This window comes from Diospyros lotus, chromosome 10, assembly GCF_014633365.1.
Source record: "Diospyros lotus cultivar Yz01 chromosome 10, ASM1463336v1, whole genome shotgun sequence".
Lineage (NCBI taxonomy): Eukaryota > Viridiplantae > Streptophyta > Magnoliopsida > Ericales > Ebenaceae > Diospyros > Diospyros lotus.
Genome location: NC_068347.1, coordinates 29,628,263 through 29,646,708, shown reverse-complemented (window position 1 = coordinate 29,646,708; position 18,446 = coordinate 29,628,263). Strand labels below are relative to the sequence as shown.

The 18,446-nt window shown below is 38.5% G+C and overlaps 1 protein-coding gene across 1 annotated transcript in view; it reads right to left on the bottom strand.

The window, feature by feature from the left end:
• LOC127811519 (cullin-1) overlaps positions 1–18,205 on the bottom strand; it is a 34,528-nt gene extending 16,323 nt beyond the window's left edge. The window contains exons 1-10 of the mRNA XM_052351450.1: positions 18,036–18,205; positions 17,046–17,222; positions 16,854–16,953; positions 12,244–12,429; positions 11,972–12,019; positions 11,687–11,890; positions 11,516–11,593; positions 11,254–11,343; positions 11,089–11,169; positions 10,896–10,958 (exon numbers count right to left, since the gene is read on the bottom strand). Coding sequence (XP_052207410.1) covers positions 10,896–10,958; positions 11,089–11,169; positions 11,254–11,343; positions 11,516–11,593; positions 11,687–11,890; positions 11,972–12,019; positions 12,244–12,429; positions 16,854–16,953; positions 17,046–17,185 — 990 coding nt within the window. The 5' untranslated portion in view covers positions 17,186–17,222; positions 18,036–18,205. The remainder of the gene's footprint in view (positions 1–10,895; positions 10,959–11,088; positions 11,170–11,253; positions 11,344–11,515; positions 11,594–11,686; positions 11,891–11,971; positions 12,020–12,243; positions 12,430–16,853; positions 16,954–17,045; positions 17,223–18,035) is intronic.
• Between the last annotated feature and the right edge of the window lie 241 nt (positions 18,206–18,446).

Genomic DNA, 18,446 nt, shown 5'->3' with positions numbered 1-18,446 from the left:
ATCTCGATATGTTTTGTTCAAGAATGAAAAACAGGGTTCTAAGCCATACTTTTTGCAGCCAAGTTATCACTCCAAACAACTGAAGTAGTAGTACAAGGAAAACCCAACTCTAAAAACAATTATCTTAGCCATAAAAGTTCTTTAACCCCATGTGCAACAGCCCGATATTCAGCTTCTCCAACAGATCCGACTACCACTGATTATTTTTTTGACCCCCATACAATCAGATTTTTGCCAAGACATACACAGAGACCACTAATAGATCTCCTAGTTGCAGCCAGCATGGTTTGTATCTGTATAGACAGCTAGGGACATATTATCATGCGACGGAGAGAACCACAAACCCAAGCCAATTGTCCCTTTAATGTACCTAAGGAGTCTTTTGCAGGCCGACCAAAGTTGTACCTTAGGTTCAGATAAAAATTGGCTTAATTTGTTTACCACAAAAACAATGTCTAGGCGTATATAGGTCAAATATTGCAATGACCCAATGATAGTCCTATACAAGGACGGATTAGTAAATGGATCTCCCTCATTAGTCAAATATACTCTTGGAAGTTATAGGTGTATCACACAGTTTGCGGTCTTGCATTTCAGCTTTCCTCAACAAGTCCAAAGCGTACTTAGACTGGGTCAAGTATAAACCATTTGTATCTTGGTAAGCCTCAAACCCTAGGAAATAATTCATGGATCCTAGAGTCTTTAGGGTAAAGTATTTATCTAGGTCATAAATGCAGGACTTAAAGAGTTGTTGGGTCTGAACCAATGAGCAAACTATCATCAGCATAAACCAAGATGAACAAGACATAAGCTAAAGTACGTTTAATGAACAACGAAGCATGAGAAGTAGCTCTAGAGAAACCCCAGCTCTATAAAGCAGTCCTCAGTTTAGTATACCAAGCTCGAGGAGCTTGCTTGAGACCATATAAAGATTTTCTCAACTTACAAACATGCGAGCGAAACATAAGAGCTTACAAACCCTTCAGGCTGAGTCATAAAGACTGCTTCTTGCAGATCACCATTTAGAAAAGTGTTATTTACATCCACTTGTTGAATATCCCATTCAAAGGTCACTGGTAAAGAGAATAACACCCGAATAGTGGGAGCCTTAACAATTGGACCGAAAGTTTTAGCTTAATCCACCCCTGGATTTTGAAGAAAACCTTGGCCACCAACCTGGCTTTGTGTTTAAGAATAGTCCCATCAGGCTTATACTTGACTTGGAACACCCATTTACACTCAATTAAATTCATATCCTTAGAGAAGGGAACAAGATCCAAAGTATGATTTTGGTGCAGAGCTGAAACTTCCTCCTCAATGGTTTTAACCCATCATGAGTCTAAAAGAGCCTCCTCATGAACCGAATCAGGTTCAAGAGAGCTCACTAAAGCATGAGGAGAGGTAGGTACAAGATGCTTGGCTTTTGATCTAGTGACCATAGGATGAACAGAAGGTGCAGGTGTAGCTTTAGGTCTAGGTAAGTGAGGGTTAATAACAGGTGACTGAATCTGAGGATAAACAGTCACAGGTGGAGTAGATGAATTTCTAGAATCTGAGGGAGAAGATGTAGATAGGACAGGAGTTGAGGAATGTGCTACTTGAGGAGAAGAAGAAAATGAGGTGAAAGAAGGAAGAGATTGAAATACTGAAGTAGATACCCCATTAGATACCCCACTGGATGCTGACCTAGAAGAAGAAGACAAACTAGGAAAGGAGAATTCATTCGAATTGAACTGAACATGTCTTGAAACATATATCTTCCCTAATGGATGCAGACACTTATAATTGGCTTGAGTGTGACTATATCCAAGGAAATTACATTTGGTAGTATGAAAATCAAATTTGTGCTCGTTATAGGGTCTAAGATAAGGAAAACAAGTACAATCAAATGGCTGCAACAAAAAGTAATTTGGTGGTTTATGGTAGAGCAATTCAAAAGGTGTATTAAATTTGAGGGGAGAGGCTGGCAATAGATTGATTGTATACACAGCAGTTTGGAAGGCTTTTACCCAATACTTTAAGGGCATATGAGCATGAGAGTAAGGCCCATTTCTACAATGTGTCTATGTTTCTTTCCAGCCACACCATTTTGTTGGTGTGTATAGGGACAAGTAAATCTAGGTTGTATGCCATGACTTTGAAGGTAGGGCAAAAAGGCCTTGAATTCCCCCCATTATCAGTTTGTAATGTCCTAAGTTTGGTCTGATATTGTAACTCAGCAAATTTGTGGAAAATGGTAAAGACAAATAGAGCATCAGACTTAAGTCTTAGAGGATATAGCCAGGTATACCTAGTGTATGCATCCACGAAGATAATGTAATATTGATGGCCTTCCATAGACAAAACAAGTGAAGGACCCCACAAATCAAAATACACCAATTCCAATGGTCTAACAGATTTGATTTCACAATCAACAAAAGGAAGCTGATGCAATTTGCCAAGTTTATATGAATCACAAAAGGAAAGATCAGATTGCGAAAAAGGAATATGAATTTTATTCAATACTGATCTCAATACACTGGAAGATGGATGCCCTAATTTGGCATGCCATTGTTGACAAACATTATTACATTGGGCTACATTGAGACAACTCATGATAGAATGAGCTTTGTCTATTACATTTATTCAAAGGAAAAACAATATTACTAGACAACAAGGACTTACTGGATTGGCCTAGAGTGCTATACACAGCATGACCAAATGCTGGAAGCAACCGATACAGCCCATCTTTAAGGTGCCTGTCAGATCTTAGAAGATCTAATCAGAATTCTCTCGAGTTCTATGAAGAATTCGGGAGAATTAGAGAAATAGGGAGAGAGAAGAATAGAAACAGAGAGAGAGAAATTGAGAGGGAATGAGAGAATGAATTCAATTCAATATATTCGATAACCGATTTACATGTGCTCGGGTCCTTTATATAGGATCCCGCCATTACCTTCCCACCAGCCTTTTATTTACATAATTACCCTCTTCTAGAGTTAGCTAGTTGCTTCCCTTAACTACCGCACATGTATACTCCCCTTTTATATGATATCTCTACTTCTACTTATTAAGACCATGACAATTTCTCCCTGGCTTGGGATCATTCTTGCCCCCAAGAATGTTAAGAAGGCTGGCTGCTTAAGGGAATTATCGTAACAGGTCAGGTAAATATTCCCATGTGCTATTTTTTGTGGCAAGGTTCGACCATTTCACCAGCACCTGTATGATAGGAGCCCGGTGTTTGTACAATACTCGTATGTCTAGGATAGAGCTGGGGCAAATTGGAGGATGTCTGTTGTGTTCCCATTGATTGCTTGAGCAAAGAAACGTAGAAAACTGGGTGAATTCGGGACCCATCAGGAAGCTGTAGTCGATATGCTACCTTCCCCACCTTGGCTTCAATCACATAGGGTCCGTAGTACCTGGGGTTGAGTTTGGTCATTGGACCCTTCGTAATGGCTTTAAGGTGGGCCGGCCTGAACTTGAGGTAGACGTTGTCCCCCATATTGAACTCCCTTTCGCTCCTCTTCTTATCAGCGTATTGCTTCATCCGATTTTGCGCCACTACCAGCTCTTCTTTGAGTTGTTGCAACACCCTCTGTCTCTTTTCTAAGTAGCCTCCACAATGGCCATTGAGATGTGCTCCCCTACTGCTGGGAGCAGTGGAGGCCGATATCCAAATAGTGCTTTGAAGCGGGTTCATTTGAGAGATGCATGGTGATTGATATTGTACCACCATTGTGCAAGGGAAATCCACTTGTGCCACCCCTTAGGATGCAAGAAGCATAAACACCTCAGGTAACCTTCCACACACTGATTAACCCTCTCCGTCTGGCCATCCGTTTGAGGATGGTAAGCTGTAGACATTTTAAGCTTCACTCCTAGGGATTTCATCAGCTTCTGCCAGAACAAGCTTGTAAAGATCTTGTCCCTATCAGAAATTATTGACCCGAGAGAACCCCATGTAGTTTCATCACGTGATCTAAGAAAGCTCGAGCTACTTTTCTGGGGGAGTAAGGATGGGTTAGGCCAATGAAGTGTGCATACTTAGTGAATCGATCCACCACCACCAAGATGCAGTCCCTCCCTTTTGACTTGGGAAGTCCCCCAATAAAATCCATACTTATGCTCTCCCAAGCCTGTGCAGGTATTGGTAAGGGCTATAACAAGCCTGGTTGTGCCATGATTTCATATTTGCATCTGCTACACACATCACATGCCATCACATACTCCATCACATATCATTTGAGTTTGAGGTGAGGCCAATAAAAAATTTGTTTCACCTTATGATATGTGTTTTGAATTCTCAAGTGCCCACCCATGGGAGACTCATGAAGGGAACTCAGTATCTTCTTTCTTAGCTCTTCATTCTCACCAATTATGACCCTGCCTTTGTACCTCAATATTCCCTGATGCAGTGTGTACCCTAGCTTCCTGTTGGGGCTTAAAATCAACTGCTCCCATAACTCTTTCAGTTTATCATCTCCTTCATAGCTCGCCTTGACTTCTCGATACCATTATGGAATGGCCACAGTAAGGGCAGTTGCTTCTCCCTCTTCGAGGCATCTAGAGAGGGCATCAGCAACTACATTTTCTCTTCCCTTCTTGTATTGTATGCTATAGTCGAGACCCATCAGCTTAGACATTCCCTTCCATTGGAGGTGGGTGTGGAGCTTTTGTTGTAATAAAAATTTAAGACTTTCATGGTTAGTTCTAATGATGAATTGGCCTTCTTCCAAGTAATGCCGCCACCTTTCAACCACCATTACCACAGCTAGGAGCTCCTTTTCAAATATACTTAGGCCCAGATGCCTAGGGGACAAGGCTTGACTAAGATAAGCCAACGGTCTTCCTTCTTGCATTAGCACCACCCCCACTCCCGTACTATATGCGTCAGTCTCCAGTGTAAATGGCTTACTGAAATCTAGTAGCCCGAGCACCGAGGCCTTGCTCATAGCTTCTTTTAATTGTTCAAATGCTTTTTCCGCCTCTGGTCCCCAATGAAATCCTTCTTTCTTTAACTGCTCTGTTAAGGTTCGACTAATAACCCCATAATTTCTTACAAACCGCCTATAGCACCTTGTCAAACCTAAAAAACCCCTTAAAGCTTTAATGTTGGTAGGCCTTAGCCAAGCCACCATAGCAACCACTTTCCTTGGGTTGGTACTCACCCTTACTCCTGATATAACATGCCCCAAATACTCCATTTGCTTCTGGTCAAAGGCACATTTAGACCTCTTAATATACAATTGGCTGTTTTTGAGAACCTCAAATGTAGTCCTTAGGTGTTTCAAATGTTGGCTGAAAGTTGGGCTGTATATTAAGATGTCATCGAAGAAAACCAGAATAAAGTGGCGTAGGTATGGTTCAAAAACTTGATTCATAAGAGATTGAAAGGTGGCTGGTGCATTAGTGAGTCCAAAAGGCATCACCAATAACTCATAATGGCCATGATGGGTTCTAAAGGTTGTTTTGTGGATATCATTGGCATGCATGCGAATCTGATGATAGCCTAATCGAAGGTCTAATTAGAAAAATAGGTGGCATTCTTTAGTTCATCGAGTAGGTCTTCGATTATGGGAATGGGAAATTTGTCCTTTATGGTTAAGGCATTAAGCTACCGATAGTCTATACAAAAACACCATGTTCCATCTTTTTTCTTTACAAGGAAGACAGGGGAGGCATGTGGGCTTTGGCTAGGACGGATCAAGGATTGTTGAAGCATGTCCTTGACCATTCTTTCAATCTTGGTTTTCTGGTGTGAGTGGTATCTGTAACATCTTATATTAACAGGCACAGAGTTGGGTTTAAGGTTAATTGAGTGGTTAAAGGCTCGTTTGGGAGGTAGGGAGTGAGATTCTACAAATAGGTTCTCATACTCAGCCAAAAGCATATTAAGATGGTGTAAGAATGTTACCTCCAATTTGTTTGGATTTGCATTGTGGGTGGCCATTTTCAACTCCCCTTCCTAATCCTTCCCTTCTATTATCTCTCCTAATGTCTGTATGGAGAATAGTTGGGCTACTTGAGTCCATTTACTTCGGAGCAGTCGCTGAAATTTTCTTCCAGTGATCATTTTGCATGTACCAATCTCTTTGCTACCAGTAAGGGTCAACCTCCTTCCCTCTTTTTCAAACGTCACCTCCATCCGATTGAAATCCAAGCTGATCAGGCTCACTTGTTTCATCCAGTCCACCCCGAGTACTACATCACAACCTCTTAGCTTAAGCAACCTCAAGTCAATCTTAAACCGCTCCCCTTGCATCTCCCAACAAAAACCAGAGCAAGCTGATTTGCTTAGTACTTTGTGGCCATTAGCAACTGTCACAGACAATGGCTGGGTCCCTGTTAGCTAGCATTAAAGCCTCTTGGCAGTACCCTTGTCCAAGAAACTGTGGTTACTCCCACTATCAATTAGGATCATTAGGGTCCCTTCCTGGACCATTCCTTCCACCTTGATAATTTTATTGTTGGCTAGCCCTTTAAGGGCATGCAATGATATTTCTCCGTTATCATCCCCTGGCACTTCGAACACTTCTTCCACTCCATCTCCTTCTTCGTCTATTTCTTTCTCGTCCCCTTCTAACAAGAGTAGTTGTCTCTTGCATTGGTGACCTAGGAAATAGCGGTCACCACTTCTGAAACATAGTCCTACTTGCCTCCTTTGCTTTGCGAATCTCCCATTTGGTCTTGTGGAGGAAGAGACATGTGTCGTAATCACTGTATTTCTCTGCCCCGAATTCACTCTTACCATCTCCCTATTGTACCCTTTCACCATCGGTCCGGCCAACCCTATACCCACTCCCCTACTTTGCTACCTCTGCTTCTTCATAAGGGCCTCTATCAAAACCTCATGTAGTTTAGCGTCTTCCGCTGCTTGTTCCACTGTTGTCGGTCGTAACATCTTGACTATAGGTCTGAGCTCCTTGTTTAACCCATTCATGAAACTGGAGACAAAGTATGCTTTCGAGAGGTGGGGGTTTAGGGTGACCATTATGGATCTGAGCTCCTCGAATTGAGCCTGATAAGATTTCACTTCCCTTTCTTGTCTGAGTTTATTAAATTCCTCAACCACATCCATTCTATTTCTATCTCCAAACCTCTCACACAATTTCTCAGCAAACTCCTCCCACGGGCATTCGCCTCTAGCTTGTGACCACCCTTGGTACCAGGCATCTCCTGCATCATTAAGGTAGGCAGTCGCCAATGCTACCCGACGCTCTTCTAGAACATTGTGCCAACCAAACATCTATTCGCACCTTCTCACCCACCACCTGTGATTACTCCCTTCAAACATGGGAATATCTAGTTTACGCATAGGAAACCCCGATTGATTAACTGTAACTGGTCCTTCCCGCCTTAGATCTATTCCTATATCCTGTTCTTCTCTCGGAGCCATCTCCCGTTCAGAGAGTGTGGCATTCCCATTCCTCACTCGTTGCCCGGTTAGCACCGGTTTGGTTCTCTCTATAGGAGGAAAATCAGGTGACAAACTTACTTGATTCTAACGCGTAAACATCACCATGAAATTCTGCAGTTGGTCTCTAATCCGAGTTCCAACTTCATCCCTGATTCCATCCAATCTTCTCTCCAAACCTCCTAACGATGCGTCCACCTTTCAATCCATTGCCACAATCACTTCATGATTGCAGTTGGATCCCATTTCCAGCAGCTCGACCCGAGCTTGCAAGTCGGTCACCATCAAATGAAATTGGTGCACCTATGACTCCAAGTTTTTCATTCGAGTTCCCTCTACCATTGTTGTTACCGCCTTCCCTTGGCCCGAAACTACTCTGATACCAAATTGTCAGATCTTAGAAGATCTGATCAGAATTCTCTCGAGTTCTATGAAGAATTCAGGAGAATTAGAGAAATAGGGAGAGAGGAGAATAGAAACCGAGAGAGAGAGAAATTGAGAGGGAATGAGAGAATGAATTCAATTCAATATATTCGATAACCGATTTACATGTGCTCGGGTCCTTTATATAGGATCCCGCCAGCCTTTTATTTACATAGTTACCCTCTTATAGAGTTAGCTAGTTGCTTCCCTTAACTGCCCCACATGTATACTCCCCTTTTATATGATATCTCTACTTCTACTTATTAAGACCATGACAGTGTCCCTGAAGTAGCACATGCTTGGAATCCTTGTCCTTAATCAAACAAGAAGTAGCATGAAATTCAGCAACATTGTGATACACTAATCAAATTCTTCTTCATACTAGATACGTGAAGCGTATTAGGCAATGAAATAATAGAAGCAAGTTGTGTTTAAGTATATAATTTGACATAGCCAACATTAGAAATAGGCAGAGTCTTACCATTTCCTATGGCAACTTTGTCTCCACCATTATAGGGAGCATAAAGGGAAAGATTGTTGAGGTTGGATGTAATATGATTTGTTGCTCCAAAGTCAACAAACCATGAAAAATCTAACAAAGAAGAAGGTCAAGATAGGTTATATCAGGTTGCTGAGGAAAATGACTATAGTGAGCACCTTGGACTGATCCTATCTCATTCATGTAGACTCCATTAGAATCACTAAGAGCAGCCATATATGCTTTAGAATCTGTCTGAACACCATTGTTAAACCATCCAAATCCTTGATTAGAAGTTCTCTAAAAATTCCTATCAAACCGACAATAGCATTTATCAGCAAAGTGCCCTAGTTTACGACACAATTGACAGTATATTTTTCTATTGGAAGCTCTACCTTGGCCTCGACCTCCTCTATTAACATAACTACCTCCTCGTGACATATAACCACCTCTATTGTTAACAAAATCACCATTTCGTGATGATTGTGAAGCCACATTTACAATCATTGAAGGAGAAATAGTAGAGTCAAAATTAGTTGAAAGTGATGACAAATTCTTGGATGTTAGTCTTTGTTCATGCATTAATAACATATACTGCACCTTCTCTAAGTCAATTTCTTCCATTTGATATGTAATCAGACTCACTATTGTCTCATAGTCACGATCAAGACCATTTAAAATAGCAAGCAACAATTCCTTATCATTTAGAGGCTCTCCGATAGCTGCTAGAGAATGACCTACCGTTTTAATCCTTAGAATGTAATCATTCACAGATAAGGAATCTTTCTTTATAGACCATAGTTCCTGCTTTAATTGAAATGATTTAGCAATCGTTTGACGCGAGTAAAGGCTTTCTAAAGAAATTCATATCTTGACAGATGATTCACAGTGAATCACCTACGCCAAAACCTCTTTATCAATAGTGGAGAACAGCCATTCAAGCAGCAATTGGTCTGATCTGATCTAATTCAGGTACTCTAGACTGATCGAAGATCTAGTGGTAACTTCACCGATTGTTGGATTTGATAGGTACTTCAGTGGAGGTGGTGATTTATTTAGAAAAGACACCAAATCAAAAGCACGGAGAGTTGCAAGAATCTATGCTTTCTAGAAAATGTAGTTGCTCGAATCAAGCTTTATCGGAATAAAGCTAAATGCCTTAGCCACCACAAAAAAGTTTGATTGCGAGGCTAGAGAAAAAGAGGAGGTGCGAGGTGATGAGGAGGAAGGACTATGATCTGAATTGAATGCCATTGAAATAGAGCTATGGCTCTAATACCATGTAACAAAACCCTAGGGCACAAATAGAGAACACGAGGAGGAAGAAGAAATACCTCTTAGGAATTTTACTAAATCAAAGAACAAAGTATGAATTACAAAAGCCAAACTCAAATGAAGAGACAGCTATTTATATAGCAGTTGTCTTATTGAAGGCACCTTATAATCGCCTAACTATAATAAACAACAGTAGCAACAACACAACATAGCAACATAACATTAAAGATATATTAAGAAGCCTACTATGCTTTCACAATATGATCTACCAATGAAACAATTTTACTACAGAATTAGCCTATGAATAAATTTGCAATTCCAATTATGTGAACCTTTGTTTAAACTTACAACATGTAAAGCCTTAATTTCACTAAATGCGGTTGGCTACATGGAGTCTAACTCACCAATCATCTCTATCTATTGCCATATCTTCTACAAGCTCATATCTATTAACCTCAGTTGACACTATATTTTTATCCATGTGGTATTGTTAATTCTTTAGTAGTATTAAGCGATCTTTATCTATTTTGGATTTGTAGAGTTTGAGGAAAGGCGTATAATGAATATGCTTAAACCATCCATCTTGCATATGGGTAATAAAGCCTCGGTACGCATTTAATAGATTCTCACATGTCATGAACCTAGGGTTCATAACAGGGTTGGATGGGCAATCGGAAGAATCCGATGGAGTAGAACTGAGAACAGAAAGTTTAGAGGGATATTTGGACAGAAATGGGGGAAGGATGTAGAGAGAAATGAGGGAGAGAAGTAGAGAGAAAATGAGAGGGAGAATTGTGGAGAGAATCAGATTTTCATCATTCAATTCAAGCATATCTTCTCCTCTTACAATGGGGCCTTTATATAGGCATAGTAGCTAATTAACTAATTTCTAACAACATCCTAACAGCACCCATGTGCTTCTAACAACTTGTAAAAATATCCTAACAACCCGTTACAATCCTATTACAATAATGCCCTTCTATTATTTCTTGGGTCATGACATCACATTCATCAAAAAAAATGTTCATTTTGGAGGACGAACTAATATAGCATCCAATACAACCACCAAGATTAACTTAAGACTTTCCAGCATTCCAGTCAGTGATGCTACTGCATACCCCTAAACCAAACAAGCACTACATTTCTATGAAGCTTCACTTAAATAAAGTCTAAATGAATTTTCATCCACACAAATAAATTGCTGTAGCCTGCTTTGAGTCTAAATAAGATGCTGAATCAATTCTCAGTCTTGTCAATGCATCTCCCCAAGGTATAATTTACATGAATATGGGATCAGATATACACAATCAGTATACCTACCTTCTTATTGCTTGCTGCATCTTCTGCCTGCTTAACCAAGGCCATACCTTCGGCAGTCACATGCTGCATTAAGAAATAGCAGTAAGCAATTTGAAAAGAGAGAGCAAAAAAAAATAGTAACAAGAGGTTCCATGCTACAAGATTTAAAAAAAAATAAAAATAAAATAAAATACTACAAGTTATGGAAACAAACCTGTTTAAAAATACTAGATACAGGCTCTAACCCTCGAGGTATTTTAGAAAAGAGCCTATACATCCTTGACAAATCCTCCACCTACAAGAGAAGAGACAGTTAATAATTAACTATAGGATATAAACAGGAGCAGAAATGCTTGAATAATAACAGTCCGACTGGCACCTTGTCATCCCTAAGCAACGCATGACATCCAGAGTGCTCCTTTTCAAGCAATTGGTTCGCATAAACAGACAACAACTCATGTTGAACTTTCTATAGCAAGAGAACATGACCCAAAATTTTAACAGCAGCAACAAAAATGGATAGCTTCAAAATTGCTCTCAAGATAAGAAAGGTAATAGGCAATATGAAAATACTAGTTTTTATGGTTGGAAATAATTCCCTAGTTTCTATTATTATTCCTTCAACAATAGGAAGAACAAACCTCAAGCAACTTTGGCTCACTGCTAGAATGTAGGTAATGAGCAACCCTATCCTTCTCTCGTTTCAAACACTCCTCAGCCTGGATTCCAAAAAGGAGAATTGGAAATTATACATAATTTCCAAACTGATAAATATCAGAACCTAAAACTAAAAAGAAAATGTAGATGCCTACTTTCAACATATAATCTGGACAGGAATCTTCCAAGATCCAGTTTGAAGCCTTCCGAGAATAATAAGCAGCAGTATCTTTTAGCATAGCTGCTTCAAAGTCATTCTCATAATAATCCATTTGACCCAATCCAATTTCAACGAATATATCCAATACATTCTTTAACAAAGCTCGGACAATCTGCTCTCCTTCACGCTCCTGATCAATCTGGTCAGGGGATACAGGTGATTAATCCAACCAGGAAGCATGGAAAAGACTGAACTGATGGAAATAATGGCTTAGACATACCAGAGATATGACAGCATCCTTTACTTTCCCATTTATCTCCTGGTAAACCTGAAATCAAAGCATATCATACACATATTTTAACGCAACAAATTTGAATATTTCAGAGGGAAAGGCCAGGTAGAAAAAGAAAGACAAATAAAGAGGATATGAAAAGCAGGAGTTCACTTTTGTTAAAAGATAAAACTCTAAAAGAGAGCCACTTAGAGGTTTCCATAGAAAGAAGTTGAGGAAATGAATATATAAGATAACAGTAGGCTAGAAGCATGTAATACCAGATCCCGAAAGCAAGCAAGTCCAACTTCGTTAAGTGCTGGAAGTGACCTCCGAGCAATAAAGTAGCGATCAAGATAATGAAAGAATCGAGAAAGCCACCTGACCATCACTTTATGATTTGACCACCTCTTCACAAGCTCCCTTAGCATGAACTCATCATGCTTCTCTCTCAAAGAAGGCAATACCTAATCAGAAAGCCAATATATGAAATTATCTGCAAATCTGCAAGAGAGCTAGCAGAAACTAACCCTAGAAGTTTAATGGTGAAAATTATATTCTGCGAAGATAAAAAAAAAAAAAAATTCTACATTGGTCTATCAAATAGGAAAATAAGCATTTTGCAATACTGTCAGCAGTCTTCTAGTAAGCCTACAGCATAGCCACTAACATAATAACTCACGTGCGAATGAATGTACATAAGAGGATAAAAGAAGAACCAGATTCAATGCCAGTTGTATACAAACAGAAGAAAGGATTACTCACCAATGATGTGATAATTTCCTTATCTTGACATAAATTTTTACCACAAAATCCATACAGAGATGTTAATGGGAAATTAGGGAAAAGGAGCACTCTATAGTGGAAATATCAGAGGAGTTGATCCTACTCAAATAAAAAAAGGAAAGGATCCTTCACAACATCCAAATTCATGGCACAAATACAACGCACACAAAAATCACTCTTTCTCATTATCCGATTATAAATGGATAAATACATCTTCTTTCAAATTGTAATCTAACAAATGACATCATTTAGTTAAACACCACTGCTATTCAGCCCTTAACCCAATAATCGAACATTGTACATTTGACCACCTGGAACATGAATAAGTTCACCTCCCTCTACATCCTTAAACTTAAGCACATGAGGCACCATCACCATTGCGAGAGAGGAGAATGTGCAAGGTGAACAAATTACTAGATTATTATGCTTATGCAACAAAGATACAAGTGCTGAACATTCATGAAACTTTGATATAGCCTTATAGGTGATGATATTTAGCGTGTGAACATGAAAAGGGATGCAGCATGTGTTGAACTGTGAGAAATCAAGTCTTAAAGTTGGGGAACTTTAAAGAGCAATCAAATGTGATTTTGTGGCAGCCATTTGTTTACTTTTATTGGGTTTTAGAAGACAACAAACCATTTGAAATGTTATCAACTAATTGAACACTATTTGTAACTGTATTTCATTTGGTTTTTTATTTCTTCCGGCCGTTGCATGTCATAGTGGGATTAAGGCTTGACATGTTGTAGCCATTACAAGTCATTGTGGTGGTCAAGAATGGTCAAGTTTTCAAATTTGTATGGCCATAGTTAGTACCAGTAGTAAGGAAACACCCCACAAATATAGATAGACCTTTTTTCCTTGATAAATAATATGCTTTCCAAGTCATGTGAGTTGAATCCCTACAATTTCCCAAGCAACCTCACTGAGGATTTTACACTAAAAAAAAAAACCTAAACCTATGTTTGGAGAGGGATTGGGTCGAGGACAGAACAATACATAATCAAATGAAATAGAAGAGTAAAGTAAGTAACATAATGTTTGATACCATCCCATTGTTTGGAAGGAATGGAACATAAATGAGTGTAATATAACTTTACCTTGTTTGGATGAAGAATGGAAAGGGAAGGATATAGTAAAAACAATAAGAATACTGGAAAATATTTTCTTTCCCCCTCCTTACACCACAAATCAAGGTGTAAGGAAAATAAGAGTATGGGAGGGGTTGGAAGGGTATTGTTTACCCTCCCTTTCCATTCTATTCCATTATGAAACTCTCTCCCAAACTAGGGAAAGAGTCTCCCTTTCCCTCCTGTCCCGTCTCCTCCCTCTTTGTACCCTCTATCCAAACATAGGCTAAAGGTATGGATTTCTAGAAGAAATTCGTCTTTTACTTTTCCATGTGTTTCTATTTTTGTTGACTATTTTTCCAATAACTAATAAATTTTGAACTTTTCTTAAAGGATTACCCATCCATGGTGGCCCTCTTATCATACAATATTATTGCCTATAAAAAAATAATAGCTACTAAATTCTGAGAAGAAATTATCTTTGAATATCAACTTTTTTCACTTAGCCAAAAATATTATTAGAAAATTGTTAAAAGATATGTTATTTTTTCCAAGAGGAAGAAAATACCAAGAAAAGCCAAGGGTGCAAGTATAGTTTTGAATCACACAATCAGCAGCGTATCAATCACAATCAGTGTACAAATAGTGGCAGGGTCATCTAATGCTTAATAGCAATCAAAAACAAAACTTGTGACTTAATTTTTCCGCCCAGGCTCCAGAAAATGCTACAGAAATTTGCAGATAAACATGTTTTGAGCATGAATGTTGCAAATAATGCTTATGTTATAGAGGATATAGGCATTGATAGAGATGCTTGGAGATCTATAATTCATGTTGCTGACACTACCTAATGGAATAAAGGCTTGTGATTTATGTTGTTGTAAAGAGCTTTTGCTATCTAGAATTCTACTAGATAATCCACTAAAACAAAAGCTTAAGTCAATATTGTTGGAAGTGGATGCATGGATGTACCATGTCCTAGTTGTGCTCCAATAGTCCAATTATTTTTCTTCCACCAAGTTTGCTACTCTTATTGTGGTTGGTTTCGCCCTTCTTTCAGGCTACAAGATATTTATTATTTTAAGGAGAAAGGCTTGTCAACTCATTTGTACTACACTCGTCATATCTGCTTAAGAGACTTTTATCATTTTCTATCTCAAGTTCATGGCAAAAATCTTATTCATTTAATATTATAAATACTCTCTTTTCCCATGTAAAAGAAAAAAGATGATAAAAACTTTTTCTTATACAAGATTTTTCATTTTTAACATGTTAATAATTTTTAGTATCGGGAAAAAAATTGTATAACTTACAAAATAAACCATGCTTCAAAAATAGGAAAAAGAATTGCGTGAAAAAATGGTTCTACTGACCATACTAATGCAGCATAGTGTTGGCTTATATCAATAATAACACTAAAAGTTCATTTTATGACCAGTGAATTACACCATAACTATATCACAGGACAGAAAAAAAAAGAAAGATAAAAGACAAAAAAAGGGATATCCATCAGCAAATATGATACGTACGGCAATATTTAAATAATTATTTAACACAAATACAAAAAGAGGGCTTTTTCGGGTATTGGGAGACAGACTCATAACATTTAAATAGTGGGGTTTACTTTAACCCCTGTCTGCTTTCTGGATTGTCTTTGTATAATTAATTTCTTAGGTGAGGCTTGATCGGCCTCTTTGGTAACAAGGTTGCTCTTTCTATATAGTCCACGGCTTATCAGAAATAATACTAATGAGTTTTATTTGGAAATTGCAGCAGTCAAAGGTCTAAAAAATCTAAAAAGAATAACACAACTCAAAAATTGAGCATTTAATAAATGAATGAATACAACCCCGTGAAGCACAGATGCAGACACAAGGACACAGGAACACTCAATACAGTTGAGATATGTTAATCAATAAAATAATTTTTATATTTTTTATGACATCATAAAGTATCAAAACTATATTCCAAACTCATAAATATGCATTTAAAATTCATAAGCCAAAACTCCAAATAAATAAGTCTAATCTAATTAGCAATCAACTCACAATCCAATCGTCTTTGTCCCTCACAATTTAGTCGATGTTTAAAGAGCTAGAGAATATAGAAGTGTGAAGGGTATCAAAACTGAAGAATCATGCAATCAAAACATGGGAAAACAAAAGAATCATGCAGTTGCCTAGTCAGAAAACTGACAAGTCAAAAAGAAAACCCTTATTTTAGTCTTCCAAGTGTCCGCATAAGGACACATGTGTCCTCTCTTGTATCCTCTCTTGTATCCTTTTATAAAGTTTTAAGAAAGTGTTGGGCACACCACATGGGCGTGTCTGACACATATTAGAGGCATGTCTGAGTGTCTAACACAGGCTATACTAGCATGGCAGCCCCTAGGAAATGTCTGTGCTTTATAGGTACAACCTGATGACAGTTGCCATTGGCAGCTTGTTAGTAATTTTCCACCTTGCATTCACGTGTAATTTAAATGATCTAAAGACATCCCCATCTTATCAACAGAACCTAGTAAGGAATCTTGCATGAGATAGAAAATAACTAATCTTTTCTCTTTCCTGCTAACACTATTTCATGATTTCAGAATGTATTCAACAACCAAAAAACAACAGACAAGCTATTCCTTTTTTTTGGCAATACTCCCTTGGAGCTTATAAAACGTGTACTGTCAGTCTTCCTTCATATATTTACAGCATTTATTCCGCTTTTTTTCCTAAATGCATCCTTCACTTTCCTCATGGGATAAAATCGCATATGCAGTACAATGTTAAACATTATACAGAAGTGAACATTCATAAGAAATAACATGTCAAAAGGACAAATTAGGTGCATATCTTTGTCCCATGTCTACCTGATCATGCATAGATAAATTAGATGAATAAGATCTTCCTAGTGTAACATGACATGATGGTGTGTGCATGTGTATGTATCATTTACTTTTTTTTTTCCTATCTTAAAGTGCCTGTATATGTGTGTCTTCCCCATCTTGGCAAATATATACTTGATGAATAAATCTTCCTTACTGTGGAAGTAATGTACTCTTCAAAAGACTCTCGGTACTTGTCATATAATTGCTGAGAGTAATCATGAGGCGGCTTCTGAGTGCACATATTATAGATGGTTCTGTATACAAAGTTAAGGAGAAGTCCAATGCACAATAACAAAATCATTGCTAATGAAAACAAACAGATAAGAAAACAATGACAATAGGATACGTATAGAGCATCATATAGTCCTCAGAGCTGAATTGTGGCTCAGGGAGTCCTTCTAGAATGTTCTTCAGCTTTGTAATCCCTTTCTGCATGAACTCCCATCCCTGTTCCAAGTCAATTGTCTTTCGCTCATTCATTGTCATCTTGCCACACCCTGATCACCAGCTCTAAACCTAGAATCTATAAGCAAACATAGATTACCAAAAGTCACCCATTGCAATGCCTTTCTAGAGATACCACATATAATAAATTACAAGCCCTGACCATTTCAAAGCAATAGTATTGAAACTAGCATAAACCCTACCAAGTAAAAGAATCAAATCCAGAGAGCTACAGAACCTGAACCCAAGCTCAGAATACTGTGAATGGAGCTTCAGCAATAAAATTATATAAGATAAATTAAGAATTTAGACTTATTTCTGAATGAAGACCAGCACAAAATCCAAAACCAATTAAATAACCATCCAAAATCAACCATTCACCATTTGCCGCATTTCTTATCTTCAGCTCTAAACCCAATTCTACACATCACACATACATTTACCAGAATCAACCATTGGACTCCCATTCTAATCGCACCGTTGATAATTCATTGCAAAACCCCAACAATTTCAAGGGAAATGCCATGAAATGTGAGCCTAAAACCGAAAAAGCGGTAGAATCAAATCCGGAAGACCACAAACCTTCGACCTAAACTCACAGTACCATAAATCGAACTTTAAGAATCAAATTATGCAAAATAAGCGCCGAAATCAAATCCCTCGATCGATTACCGACACAAATAAAACTAATAAAAACAATAAAAATGAATTAATAATCAGAAACAAACATCTGATCAAGCGTTCAAAGATCCAAACGAACAAATGAGCACTTAAACAAATAGAAAGCACATGTATTACATATCTTTTTGTATATAGATAGGAGTTACACAGATAAACGTAGAGAATGAACAGATATATATATATATATACACACACGTAGAGAGGAGGAAACCTGATTTTCCGAATAAACCCTAACTGAAATCACCAGAATCAACGAAGAAGATGTATGAGCTCCAATGGAGCATTGAATAAAAGGAGATCGATCTCTCTTTCTCACGTCTCGTCGACCTTGTATGATGCTCTCTCTTCCAGAGCCAGGACCGGTGCTCCCATGAGGCCCATGAGGCAAGCGGTTGCCCAGGGCCCATAAAATTTGACTATTTGAGCCCATAAATTGGAATTCTCCCTCTTTCTGAGGCCCACTGCCCAGGCCCAGCAGCCCACCCCCCTTCCCCCTGCTAAGTTTCCCTATGTTTCTCCTCCTCTTGCTTTCATTGATTCGCTCGTTGTCCTGCATCTCTCGCTGTGTCGCCCTCACTCTCATTGCACTGTCACTCACTACCTCTCTCTCCTCTCGTTGCTC